The sequence below is a fragment of the Cydia splendana genome, chromosome 9, assembly GCF_910591565.1.
Source record: "Cydia splendana chromosome 9, ilCydSple1.2, whole genome shotgun sequence".
Classification (NCBI taxonomy): Eukaryota; Metazoa; Arthropoda; class Insecta; order Lepidoptera; family Tortricidae; genus Cydia; species Cydia splendana.
Window position 1 is genome coordinate 22,526,758 of NC_085968.1, and position 15,079 is coordinate 22,541,836.

The following is a 15,079-nucleotide window of genomic DNA, read 5'->3' on the forward strand; positions in this document are numbered from 1 at the left end:
AAATAAGTTTAGGTTAGGCTCTTGACCCAAAATTTAAAATTGCTTAAGAAAATCAGGTTAACTTTAACACTTCACGGTAAAAGGAGGAATTGTACTAAAAAGGGGCCCACAGATTACCAGTTTGCCGGACGATATCAGCCTGTCAGTTGTTCGGAACTGTCACCTCTTGGGTTTAACTGACGGGCTGATATCGTCCGGCGAACTGCGAAGTGGGATGTGATGTGGTGAGGCAAGAGCGGAAGGTTTTTTATTTGGTTTCCGCTCGGTCCCGTACCTCGCAACACATCCCTCGCAGCACATTTCTCGCTCACATCCTTCACTTGTTTTGTATGTACTAAACCTCTCTCCGCTCAGCTGTTTCCACTAGAGCTGTTCCACAAACATCCCTCGCTACGCATACTCGTACAGCTTTGGTGGGAACTCAGCTTAAACGCTCCGTTGTGGCATTTGTCTGTTAGAAACGATTGATGTGTCTTCATTCGTGGACGTCCCCAAAAGCGCCTGTAAATAAACACGTCGCGGAGTAAACGAGGGGCAACTAGGCCATTATGCGGCCTAATGTAAACCGACACGCGACGGGGTGTGAACCGCTGTCAAAAATACACGACTGTTTATTAATGTTACTGTTACTCTAGTCTGAAAATAATGAGTTCAATATCAATGTCAGTTATTTAGTTTTCCGAAAAAGAGGAGTATCTCAATTCGTCTGCTGATTAAATAAGTAGATTGTAAGTGGTATAATTCGCTCTTAGTAGTCTTAGGTCCACTTGCACCATTCCACTAACCCGGGGTTAACCGATTAAACCTGTAGTTACCATGGTTACCAGTACAATTTGACACTGGTTTAACGGTTTAACCGCTTAACCCCGGGTTAGTGGAATGGTGCAAGTGGGCCTTAATGTTGACTATATGTTTCTTAGTAATTATGCGTATGCGATAGAGATAGGAAATAGACGGTCAATCTACGAAATTCTTCGTGCTTATAGCGTCCTTATTACTTTATCAGAACGGGCGAGAAGACTCCAATACATGCAAAAACACCGACTTCAGCAGTCAATTATATAACTTGTGTCGCTGAAATAAGCTATATCATTGATCACTTTAAACCTTCACGATATTGCAAAAGTGATGTTTGCTCTGTTCAAATACAAGGTGCAATGAAAGCAGCACGTGTTTGAAATACAAACTAGCCTTTTCTTTACATTGAACGGACTCGAGGCCTTTGTCGTTGGCGCCGAGACGACGGTTTCATACAAAATGAAATACTTACGAAAGTGGCTGTGACAGCAGATTTTATATACATTATTGGGTAAATCGTCATGACCAAGTGACCACCTTACAATAACTGGACACATTATACCTCCATTATACTATAATGAGAATTGTATTTATTTATTCACACAATTTAAGTAAACCAAATGTTTCGTTCTGAAAATTAACTGGGATTGTGTGAATCTTTTTTAGTATAAGGTCTTCAGTTATTGGAACTTTGGAAGGTGGCCAGAAATAGACGATTTACCCTACTTACGAGAAATGCTCTAGCCGCTCTAGGTGTCGCTTTAACGGGAGTGTATAGTGTATAAGACTTTCACAACAAGACCTATCTTACGGGTTGTCCATCCGTCATTCATTTTATCAAGAAGATTGACAATGACTGCGCTTGTGTCAACGTTGCAACTGTAATGCTGCTGCAGTCGTCGGTGTAACAACTCCGTATAAGTACCTAGCAGTTTTTTGTAGGTATGTCACTTCGATTACTAGGGTGTATCGAACGTATTTCTTCCATGTCTGCCAGTGAACCAATATGCATACGTTATCCGTCCGACTAATGTATGAATTCGAACCACTGATTATCATAATTTCACGACAGTATTGCACGACATGCTTTGCTTCTCAAATCGGACGTTCCGCGCCGTGGCGCCTCGCACCCTTCCATCTCATACACTAAACGTAATAACTGCCTATAACGTTCCGTACATTCTTACCTCCTTTGGGTTTTATAAACTAATTAGCATTCAGCTAATGCCAGAGAATAAATCACGAGTCTCCTGGGATGGGAGAGAAGCGTGCATCGCTTCAAGCTATCCAGGTTAACAAAACCTCGAATAGCGTTACAACTAGGCGAGATTAGAGAGTTGGTTTGTTCGAGACGATTAATAGGCGATATGAATGTGTTAGGAAAAGTGGTGTCTATGCCAAGTTATAAGCGTGAGGTATGCAATGACACAGCTAACGAGCCGTGAGAGTCCTGCGATGACGAGGGTCGGGTGTTTTCCCGACATGTGTTTCGGTAGTGCAAGTTTTACCTCGGTACCGATTCAGGAGTCAGTCAACCCAGTTGCGATTCTTACGCACCGTCATATTTAAATCTACAAATTTTAAGGCCAGCAGTTGCACCAACCCAAATTAGTGATCTGATCAAAGTCACAGCCCTGAACTATGAAACTTATCGTACAATAAGATTTATTAGCGAATGCTTTAACGGTGACAGACGGTTTGGTGCAACCGACCCTTTATCTTACTAGTCGCGAAATGGCAGCGAAGTTTCAGTTCAGTCGGAATAAACGACAAATTATTGAGCTTCAAACGTGGACTACAGCATTTGAATTAAAACTTGACTGTATATTATTGTTTTTTACACGTCTTTCCCGTGAATGACAACGTTACGTGTTCGCGTGTTGCGTTGCGCGGTCCAGTCCTAATCTGTTGGCAAATCAGCTACTTATAACATTGGAACATGAATAACAATTACTTACACATAACATCACTTTGGAAAAGTCAGTGAAATTCTTTATTTAATTAATGGGAAAATGAAACTGATTAGAAAATGCCACTTTACTTTTGATCCCGTTTTGACAACATTTACAGTAACTTATATAACATCTCGCTCGTACTTAAGTACTTAAGTATTGGTGCGGGGCTGCGGGGGAGATACCCTGCGAATGATATCAAATTAGATCAGATTGTCACTGATGTTGACACATGTCCAAATCTTCTCAGTTTCTATAAATAATGGTTACTGCTGAGCGGTTACTTAAAGGACAAGTGTCGAAGATGATCTTTCTCCGAAATATATATAAGCGCATTGACAGTAGGGGGCCTAGCAAAGATGTCAATTGTTAATAGACAATGCCAATCAAAACCGAAATAATGTATGAAAATAATCACGTAACTTTACGTAACATCTGTCATCCCGTGCATTTTTTCTTTTCATTTATAGTTTGTCAACTTGGCTAAGCCCCTAGGTATATCCATCCCCAAATGCCCATTATTGAGTTGTTCCTGGTTGTTGCAGTCACGATGGTGGTGGGGGAGAGCAAGCGGTCCAACATCATGGACGGCATCGAGAACACGGGCGACGTCCGGCTGCACGACCACCGGCTGCGGCTCAAACAGAGGTAACGCTCCTTTATGCTCATTTCATTACACTTAGACTGTACTGAAAACCCAAAACCCGCCAGGAAGGCGCCATCGCCACTGTCGCGTGTCGCGCACACAGCCAATAGAAGTCTCGAAGCCATAAAAATGATAATACTTACCTCTACTATTCTATTTTATTGTCTCGATATATTTTTCATGAGTAGTTGAGCACCGAACGACACTGTCTAGATTTTGTTAGGTCATTCACATTTATACGTGGGTTGAGTTGACGTAGCAACACCCAGCATTTACTTGCGCAAGTGATTGTTAAATATAGCTACCTACTTTATAGATTTTAGCTAAAGTTTCTACCAAGTCATATATTATTTTTAAAGTCACCACTGTCTCGGTTTCTTAACTTGAATTGGAAAGAAATGAAAAAAAAGAGAAAATAACAGTTATTGTCAGGCAACAGGGGTTGATAAGGTGTTACCCTCGTTCCTCGTCAGATCTCTAAGATACGATATTTTCATGCTGGGATAAAATTATAGGAGCGTGCGTAAACTGTAAAGGGTAGCGACAGCACATTTAAAAAGGTTAAACTTAAGTTCTTAATTATCGTTGAGGCCACAAGGTTACTCTTTCCAACAGTCAAGAGAGTTCCTGAACTGTTCAGACAACACCAGCTTAAGCGCGTTAAGTATCAATTCAATATCCATTCAGATCAGACCACGAGGATTCTCTAACGGCTATGTTCCCTATAAAGAAGAAAGATCCGATCGACAGATTAACCATTAGCCTGTCATCCGATTTATTGGGAGAATGTGATGATTTTCTATGTGCCTACATTTTATTGTTTTGACTTAACACGCTCACTGTAACAATCCACGCTTTTGGTTGAAATACCATCCAAGATAATGTTGAAAGTGAGTGGCCTACGCTCGAGCGCCCGTGGGCGTAAAGGTTGCTGGTACTGCCTACGTCACCGTGCGTCATCGATATCTGACATTCTAATATTCGTCATCGGTTTCCGTTAATCGTTTCGTATGGTTTAACGGTAGTTTGTATGTCCCTGACATATAATAATAAGTAGGTACTTTAGTTTAAAAGTTGCGATGAGATAATCGTAACCACCATATTTGGGTACTAGTGGTACTACAGCACTGATGTAAATTAAGTGCCCATTCCATAACATTATTCTTCGTTGGTATAACATTAGGAAGGTTTTTAGGAAGAACTCCGCAGAATTTGTATCAATATTAACGGAAATTTAGAGAATACTCTTTGTCTAAACTAAGTCTCCTAATACGAGCCATCATTATTCACACCTTACGAGTAGTATATAGCTCTGACAAAGTGATATAAATATATATGAAATCCGATGTGAAGCCCTGTAGCTATTCGCACTTGCTTGGGTTCAAGGCTGAAAATAGAGTTGGGAATGTGTCTGTCGGCACATCTCGAGGTCGCAGCTTAAGTGAGAGACTGTACTGTAATACACGGTTTAATATCTACGAGTATGACCCGGGCCAGTATAAATAGGTTAGTTTATTATACAGTTTAACGAAAACACGGAAAAAACAATGTCAAACGTCCCGTAGGTACATTCAATGATTTTGTTAGCCAACGCGCACGAAGGATTCCGTACCATAATGCAAAAAACGGCAAAAAAAAACGGTCACCCATCCAAGTACTGACCCCGCCCGACGTTGCTTAACTTCGGTCAAAAATCACGTTTGTTGTATGGGAGCCCCACTTAAATCTTTATTTTATTCTGTTTTTAGTATTTGTTGTTATAGCGGCAACAGAAATACATCATCTGTGAAAATTTCAACTGTCTAGCTATCACGGTTCGTGAGATACAGCCTGGTGACAGACGGACGGACGGACGGACGGACAGCGGAGTCTTAGTAATAGGGTCCCGTTTTACCCTTTGGGTACGGAACCTTAAAAATGTCTAATATCGCCAGCGTGACGTACCAGCCTCTGAAAAGCCCATTTAGACAGTTCAAGTACTTGCATGCGATTTTCGTAACATTGCGGTATGTGATCGATTGACTAAATTCATTGTACTCAGTAGTTAGCATAGCATGTATCGAATATTGCATGCAAGTTCTTGAACCGTCTAAATGTATACGTAGCTTTATTAACCTCATAGAAAAAAGAATAGATACACGGAGAAAAAAATCTAGTGTTCTTTACCAGAATATTGTAAATTTAACTTGATTTTATTGTATTATATGTGACAACTAGACTTTTTTTACACATTAATAGAAAATTCTAGTTCTTTAAAACATCATTTCTAGTTCCTATTACCCACATACCTAGTATCGTCGAAAATAAATTTTGTGTAGTATACAAAACCTATCTGTAGCCATCATTATAGGACAGGGTAGAGTTTATCAGATATTTCATTAGTGTTCACCAGATTTTTTATTAGTTTTAAGTATAATTTTAGCTGACTGAAATAATCAACAATTTCTGTTTACTATATGCAGTATTGGAGAATACCAGGTTTGTGTTAAATATAATTGTTGTGGCATGAAATAAACAGTATGTTCTGTTTACTATATATATATTGTAGAGTTTAACGGGTTTTATATTTGTGTTCAGTAAATCATTATTGCGGACTGAAATTGTAATATACTGTCGAGTGAAACAGAGTTAGGTTAAATATCTTAGGTGAGTCTTCGCTTTAACATGCTTTTGTTGCGACGAAGACTTACCTAAGGTGTTTAACATTATTCTGTTTAACTCGGCAGTAAGTACCTACATTGGCTTAGTCCGCAATAATGATGTTTGTGGTATAGGTGTGGTGGCCTGAAACATAAATAGAAAAATCTCAATCCTAAATAATTACTATGAGTAAAGTAAAAACAAACTTTTTTTTTAAACTCGTTTTAATTTTAGTAGTACATAACATAAATTATCGGCCGCAATTTTAGTGAGCGTATGGCAAATATAACACAGAGATAATTTTGGTAGCAAACACAACACACAAACAGAACACTCCAATATAACCTTTTCACTATTAGCAACATATGTATACATTTTCAATTAAACCGCTATCCGCTTCGTCCGCCTTTGTTCACTACACACAGACACTTTTATTTGCTAAAACCGGTGATCTAAACAGGAAAGCAACCTGATTCATTTATTATTGGCGACACTTGAAATGAACTCTGTCCGGAGTTCGGTGAAAATGACAGAATGTTCTGGGCGCTGCGGGCGGCGGCGCAGGGGTGCGGGGGCCGCAGTTAGCTCATATCGTGGACTGAACAGTTTTTCGTTACAGGCAAATAATATTTTGTTTAGTGTGCAATAATATTGTAATTCCAACAATTTTTATTGTTGCTGGAACCACTCTTTATTGTTATCATTAAAAAGAGTATGTTAGACAACAGAGAACGTATCTAGTTATGTGTAAAAATATTCATAGTAATCAAGAAATTTCGAGTAAGTAATAGGTATTAAAAATCCGCTAACAGGTACGAGAAAATCTAGTACCTATAAATGAATTACATAAGGTGGACCCTAAACAAAGATTTTGTAATACACACTTTTATTATTGGTGTGTTAAACTCACAGAACACCGCCTCTAGAAACCTAATATTGGCCATTTTGTTCCCGACGCAAATCACCAAACTGTGAGGTGCGGGAGGGGTGCTCACGGATTTGCGATTGGTCGTTTCAAACATGGCGCGCTGACACGTGCAAGCGTAGGGATGGGACATGTTCATTACAGGTAGTGGGTACTGGTACCAGTGATACCTAAATTTATTGTGGTAAAATTGTTACCAATTTAGTATACTTAGAGTAAACTTACTTAATAATTATATTGATTAATTTAATATTTCATTAAGTAATTTAACAATGTACCTGAAATTTTTACTTAACATATTAGGCATTTCTGTTTAAAGTACCCAGAACATGAATTTTAAAGTTTAGAATTTTTATATTATTTCCACTCAGAATCGCAATCTCTTTCGATAAGAGAAAAAAGTGTCGCCAAAATCTCATACAATTATTTTCTTTTGTCCGTTTTATTAAGGTCATAGAAGGTTGTATTGAAAACATATTCAAATGGACCAATAACATATGCCTATTACAAATCAACTCCGAGTTCTCTCGCACTTATTTGAAGTTCATCATCAGGTCCATCTCGTGACATGAGACCTAACTGCTCACCTACAGGATTCTAAAAAACCCATACAACATATGTCTATCACAAACCAACACCGAGTTCCCTCGCACTTCTTTGAAGTTCATCATCAGGTCCATCTCGTGACATGAGACCTAACTGCTCACCTAGAGGATTCTAAAAAACTCATACAACATATGTCTATCAGACCAACACCGAGTTCCCTCGCACTTCTTTGGAGTTCATCATCAGGTCCATCTCGTGACATGAGACCTAACTGCTCGCCTAGAGGATTCTAAAAAACCCATACAACATATGTCTATCACAAACCAACACCGAGTGCCCTCGCACTTCTTTGAAGTTCATCATCAGGTCCATCTCGTGACATGCGGCCTAACTGCTCCGCTGGCCTAGAGGATTCTAAAAAACTTACACAACATATTACCTATATATTATGTCTAAAATGGTACAATACGGTATGACGAAGCACGAAGTTTCCGCAACTGAAAAACCATCATCGTCACATCACTAGTCGAAAGGGAAAGGGATAGCGCATTGCAATTTCATGTTGACGAAAAGGGACGGACATACTTCGCCTCTGCTTACTGACCAGTATAAAATGAACCCCGCGGACAAGAAACATTATTCATTGAAATAATGAATTTGACTTTCCTGTGGGATGTTGTTCCATCTGTTTCGTAAGTAGATGTCTTAGATGACTTGCCACACCATTTTACGCTGCAATATCCCATGATTTCCCAATGAATTCAATAGTTTACGATTTATTTTCTTAGACTCGTGCACACTGCTAACAGGTCGTAACCTTGGGCGCAACTGATCGGAGCGGCGCGCGAACAATCTTATATTTGACCTATACACCATACGGGCGGTGACCGCGAGTCGTCCTATAAGCTCGGTCTATAGGGGTTGGTCTGTGGTTAAACTAGATGATGGTGAACCGAATTAATAAATATTGTAAACATCGCAATTATTGTAAAGTGTTGTATGCTAAATGCATATTTTACTCTGTTACTATTAGATTGTTACCAAAACGATATCAGAGTTTTAGTGTACTAGAATATTTTAACTAGAATATTCTAATATTGTCCAAAATACGAGTCTATTAAACATGGCTGAAATCTGTTTTCCTACACTAGAATCATAACTACTATACAATCTGGTAATATTGTAAAATATTTTTTTCTCCGTGTAGTATAGAGGGGTCCTGTCATTGTAAATTTTGTAGTCACTGTTAATTTACTGCCATCTATCGACACACGACTAAAACTCAAAATGAAAACGTATAGAGTTATCAAAAAATGTATATATATGGATAAATTATTTTATTATTTTTATATCATTTTGATCCATGTTCATTCACTGATATCTATGTGTTAAAATTGTTAAATATGAAACGGTGTCGTCACGCCATCTAGCCGAGGATAGGCTAAAGGTGTGTGCGGCATCTATTCGAGGATGACTTTTATTTGAATTCCGAGGCACGATTTTTCCTTAGACTTTATTCGTCTTATACGAAGTTACATATGTCTTTGCTCATAGTAAACATAAAACATAAAAAAAACTTTTTACAAAAAAAAATTAAACCGACTTCAAAAAGGATGAAATAAAATATTATCCTTTTTTATGTCTATGCGTTACCAACTGATATGTTTGAAGTCGGTGCCAAGCCAAATTTTGAAGCATACCATGACTTTGGTGCGATACGATAAGGATTTACCTACGTTGGATTGCCTTACACGACGACAATGAACGTACTTTCTGTAGGTACGGTCGACGTTAAAAATATGTTTACACTTTTCGCCTTATTACAAAGGAGTAAGGTGCAAAAGTGTAAACATAACATTGACGTCGACTGGGCCTAAGAACACACCTCAGAACACACAATCAAACCTTCTTGGCGCAGTCCGTACCATATTTGTCGGCACATTAGTGTAAATATAAATGCATTTTTTTGCCGTCGTATTTTTTAAAGAGCATTTCTTACTAATGCTCGAACAGTCTATAGCACGCAAGTGTGGGATTGGGAATGAGTTATTTCCCGTCCCTTATCCAGAGGACTACATTTCAAAATATAAAACAATTCAAGGAATTTACCTTCTTGCCAAATTTCACCTAAAGCGGTTCAGTTGTTTAGCCATGAAAAGGCGACAAAGAGGCAGACAGAATTCTTTACACATTTATAATAGTAATTAGTACAGTTCTAATGGGATTTATAGCCATAAAGCTGATTATTTTTGACTGGTATTGTTACTACTTGGCTTGGCACCGACTTCAAACATATCAGTTGGTAACGCATAGACATAAAAAAGGATAATATTTTATTTCATCCTTTTTGAAGTCGGTTTCATTTTTTTTGTAAAAAGTTTTTATTTTACCATTTTTAGTTTTAACGCATTGTTAAGAGCGCGACGCATGAATGAAAAACAAGATCATGTTTAACACTAAATTCGTGTACCTATTACTTTAGTAAATATGTAATCAGGAATTTTCTCGAGTCCGCCTGGGAAATTATAATTCCTGTCAACTAAATCCATCCGCCCGCCCCGCCACTGACCTAATCCCTCAGCCCCCCGATCACTCAACCTCACAGCAGATCAACCCCTGATCCAGGAACCCCTCGATCCTGAACCAGCAACCCTTCAACCGCCATTCCCCGACCCCTTAATCCCTGACCCCTTAACTCCTAACCCTAACCCCCGATCAGTAGCCTTACCAGCTTACCACGAGTTTAACATTGATATATTCGCTAGCATTTGTGTAACTTACTTCCTATGCATCTCGCTCGTACTAACCTTAGTGTGAGCGAGCTGCATAAAAAGTTACATTTAGATGCATAAGACGTTAGCGAATATGTCAATGTCAAACTCGTGGTAAGGCTACAGTTGCAGTACATCAAATTGGTGGTTCTCGGAAGCAAATGCTCGAGTTACTTTAGAAAACCCCGAAATCACTTAACACGTGCCTTTAAAAATTGAGGAGTTCCCTCAAATCCTCATGGATTCCATCATCAGACCAGAACCAAAAATAATACGGAAACATCTTGGAGGTAACTTCTTCCAAACAAAAAAAGAATTACTCAAATCGGATCACAGGTGCCGGAGTAATCGCTGAACATACTTACATTTAAAGAAATCATCATCATTATCATCAAAATAATCATTATCATCAGGTCTACTTCATCAAATTGGTGGTTTTCGGGAGAAAATGCTCGAGTTGCTTAAGAAAACGCCCAAAACACCATGCATATGCCTTTAAAAATTGAGGAGTTCCCTCAATTCCTCATGGATCCCATCATCAGAACAGAACCAAATTAAAATGGGACCAACTCGGAGGTAGCTCCTTTCAAACAAAAAAAGAATTACTCAAATCGGACTACGGATGTCGGAGTAATCGGTGAACGTACATAGAAAAAAAAAAAAATAGCCACAACCGAATACAGAACCTCCTCCTTCTATGAAATTGAAGTCGGTTAATAAAATAAACAAACAGCCGAAGTTTCTTTGGCACTTATTATTATTAGTGTGTTATTACATTATTTATTAGTGTGGAACTTTGTAGGCGAACTTTAATCTCCCTCCATAATCTGCGAGTATACGACTCACATACGAGGGTTGCACTGAAAATGTCGGGAATATAGAAAACTGTCGCATCTAGACAGTCAATCTTTATTTTAATGCATACTTAAACTCAAACTGACCACGCATATAAATTTTCTTTTGAAAGTAATCATTCTGTAATGCACACGGCTCATAATCCCAAAGTCCTTTTTGTATGGCGATTTTGGGGCCTTAGTGGTTTTGTATGAAATTCGTGGAGTAGCCAACGGAATTGAAGTTTTTTTACATATATATATAAAAGATTTTTTTACTGTTGTCATATGAATCTTTAGGAATGTTGAAATCTGCCGATATGCAACTTTTTTGGCAGTCTTTTTAATTAACAGCACAAATGCGATTTAAATTTTTGACGTCGCTTTGGAATGACATGCTTCTTTAAGATCACCCATGGGATAAAATGAAAGTGACTTTCATATTTAATTTTAACTGCAAACGAGCGTACGATGAACTCTAGTTCATAAAAAAATAACAGAAGCCCATTGTAACTTTTATTTGTTCGCTGAGGGCATATTGAAAACCGTTTAAAAATATGATCCGAAAAATCACTTGGCCAAAAATTCAAATAATGTTCGACATACAATTTTCAAATTGCCAGTAATTCTTAAATACAAATGACAACCAAATGGAATATACCTTAAAAGTTTTATAAAGAGTTACATTTTTATAAATTATATGCCTGTTTCTATTATGTTATTTCTAAGTGTCCCATTCCCGAATCTTTCAGTGCGACCCTCGTATCAAAGTTCAACCGTGATTTATTTCCCTTTTATCTGTTTCCATAGTGTTAGATTGGATTGCTGGTGGTCCGCAAATAGTGCCGTTTTCCCGCTATCTATCAACTCCCACGCGTTCTTATTACACTTCACTTTAATATTAAGGCTCGTGTCACATTGACTATTTCTCTCAAATGTACTATAGTATGCTTCAACTAGAACGTTAATGTAGAGAGCCATTGTGAAATGGCCTTTATTTACTCTGCAAAGTTATGTGAAGTGCCACTATTCCTGCTAGCTCGTAATGCTGCCAGTGATCGCGATTAATCACTTTGGACAATATGAAGATTGCCGTGACGTGACGCCGACCTTCGATAGAACATGAACCCGACTGAACGTGCCAAGTAACGCATTTTCCTATGAAGTATGTGATGTACTATTCTGTAGTCATAAATATCAAGTTAATAGTGTTCTTATTTCATTAAGTCCAAAAATACTTGATTTATTTTTATGCTCGCCAAGTTAAGTTTATTTTTCCTAATCTCAAGTTAGTTAAGTGTATACCTAGTTAGAATTTTTTAAGGTGTGACTGTACCGAATACGGACGTCATAAAAAAATTAAATATAGTTAGGAACTTCAGAAGTGCTCGCGTGTCTATGTATTTGTGTACAAAACTGATATTGGATTTAATTAGATAGGTACTGCTATGCAAGACAAAAAGGCACTTCAAAAGTTTTTGAACACCAACTGATTGAGCATAATGATAAACTTCATGGAAATCTTCCAACAGTGGTTTCAGAATGTTTTCTGACAAGAATAATGTACATTTCAGATTCGACATAGTCCGAAAGCTCGGACAGGGCACGTACGGCAAGGTGCAGCTGGGCATCAACAAGAAGACGGGGCAGGAGGTCGCCATCAAGACCATCAAGAAGTGCAAGATCGAGTCGGAGGCGGACCTGGTGCGCATCCGGCGGGAGGTGCAGATCATGTCCTCCGTGCGGCATCCCAACATTGTACATATTTATGAAGGTAGGTAGGGTCACGAAAAATAGTATGTGCCGCTGACTGACGCGGACGTTTTCTGTCCCGTCAGCAAGGGGACAAAAGTAGCACAACTTGTTAGAAATGATGAACTTTGTTCTACTAACATGCTAAGTATATGGCTCACTATGGAAAGAGCTGACTACCATAAAAATTTATGTTTCTTCAATTTTAATCCTAAAAACCCGGGTTTCAAGAGTGACCCAGGAGACCGTAATCACGGCAGAGAGTGACAAAAATAAGTTTATTCACCCTTGATGCCGTGACACTTTTGATAATGGAATGTAATTTGTTTTCTTTTTGCTTGCAGTATTTGAAAATAGTGAAAAGATGATCCTCGTGATGGAGTACTGCTCCGGGGGAGAACTGTACGACTACCTCAGCCAAAAGAAAGTATTACAAGAAGACGAAGCGAGAAGGTAATTTCATTTCATCATTATTATTAAGTTTTTATTGTTACAGTCAAGGCATTAAATATCGACACGCACAAAGTGCCAAAAATATGTATACCTACACGACCATCTTGCCCATTAACGCATTCACTGCCAACGTTTCCGGCGCCGCTTGTAGCCAATCCCAGCGATTTCCCGCTTTGTAGAGGAACCGGTAGAGGAAACTGAGAACCGGGACTCAATGAGCGTATATATTTATGGGAATTTGTCAGTGTCAATATTTAATACCTAGAAATAGACTGTACACACACACAGCTGCTAAAGCACTTTAGCAGCGCGCTGTACAGTCACCTGCAATAATATGTTACTATTCGAAGGCGGCAAAAATATGTGACACGCTCTTATGCCTCCACTAATAAGATCGTGTCAGATATTTGTGCGGCCTTCGAAGAGTAACATTATTGCAGGTGACTGTGCAGGGGGCACATACCCAACCTAACGCTCATGTTTATTAACATAATGCAGTCGTAGCGATTTTGGATTTGCACAACCGATATCATGCGAGTTTGCGTCGCGACCCATGGACCATCATTAGTTATCAATATTTTACGACAGACGCCAAGCACTAACGACATAAGTATAACGTAGCCTTAACCTATTCTTTACTATGGTAAATATGGTGATGCTGATGATAAATTACAATGTTTTTCAGGTTATTCCGTCAGATCGCGACGGCCGTTTATTATTGCCATATACATAAGATATGCCATAGAGACTTGAAGCTGGAAAACGTGTTATTGGACGACACGGGCAGCGCTAAGGTCAGTGCCGTTCACAACTTAATATTGTCTCTTGGGTCACGGAACGGATAAATGTGTATTATATGTATTATATACCCCTTTATTTATTTTTCATCTCAAGTTAGGTTATTTATAATATGAATATAAAAGTAGAATATAAAAACACTTACAAAACGATAAAAAATACATATAAACACATTATAAAAAACCTAACCTAGGGTGCCGCCAGCAGCGGGGCAAGGCCCAAGCTACCGGTGGTCAGGGCCGCAGAGAGAGGAACCGGCGGACTATCCGCGCCGTGTCCAAGATCACCGCCTTCTGCATCTGACCCTTGATCCAACCACCTAGCGAGAGTCTCTCAAGATGTTGGTCGAGACACTTCGCTATTAGACCGTTATTATATATATTATTATATATATTATATTATATTTTATCTATATCAATTACTAGTTTTTGCCCGCGACTTCGGCGTAGAATGATGATGATGATGATTGAAAAAACCACTTTATGTTCTCCGGGCCTCATCTATATCAATTCCAAATTTCATCAAAATCATTTGCTGTTTAAGTGTGAAGAGGTAACAGACGGAGTTACGTTCGTATTTATAATAAACGTAGGGGTGTGATACCCATAATTTATTAATTGTGTGTTTATTTCTTGTTTACAGATAGCCGACTTCGGTCTGTCAAATGTGTTCAAAGAGACGTCATTACTGTCGACGTTCTGCGGGTCGCCTCTGTACGCGTCGCCGGAAATTGTTAAAGGGACGCCTTACATCGGTCCTGAGGTAATAATCAATGCAAATACGAGTGTACCGTGTGTCGAGTGTACTAATAGGCCGAATTTTAGTTTACGCTGTAAAAATTAAATTAAAAGTAAGGTTAATGTGGAGTAGACCGTCTTTAAGGGAAAACCTCTTTCGTCGCTTTTAACTCTTGCGTTTGTGCACAATGCACATACTCCAATTTCAGAAGGTCGGTAGAGCAGAAG

The 15,079-nt window shown here is 38.7% G+C and overlaps 1 protein-coding gene and 1 long non-coding RNA gene across 5 annotated transcripts in view; one reads left to right on the forward strand and one right to left on the reverse strand.

Moving 5' to 3' along the window:
- LOC134793857 (uncharacterized) overlaps nucleotides 1-15,079 on the reverse strand; it is a 226,440-nt gene that overhangs the window by 185,345 nt on the left and 26,016 nt on the right. The gene's annotated exons all lie outside the window — the stretch shown is intronic.
- The window catches only part of LOC134793812 (mediator of DNA damage checkpoint protein 1), a 63,612-nt gene that overhangs the window by 25,388 nt on the left and 23,145 nt on the right, over nucleotides 1-15,079 (forward strand). For all 4 annotated transcript variants that reach the window (XM_063765493.1, XM_063765496.1, XM_063765494.1 and 1 more), the window contains exons 2-6: nucleotides 3,296-3,398; nucleotides 12,686-12,885; nucleotides 13,208-13,316; nucleotides 14,002-14,110; nucleotides 14,757-14,876. In XM_063765493.1, the coding sequence (XP_063621563.1) occupies nucleotides 3,301-3,398; nucleotides 12,686-12,885; nucleotides 13,208-13,316; nucleotides 14,002-14,110; nucleotides 14,757-14,876 (636 nt within the window). In that variant the 5' untranslated portion in view covers nucleotides 3,296-3,300. The remainder of the gene's footprint in view (nucleotides 1-3,295; nucleotides 3,399-12,685; nucleotides 12,886-13,207; nucleotides 13,317-14,001; nucleotides 14,111-14,756; nucleotides 14,877-15,079) is intronic.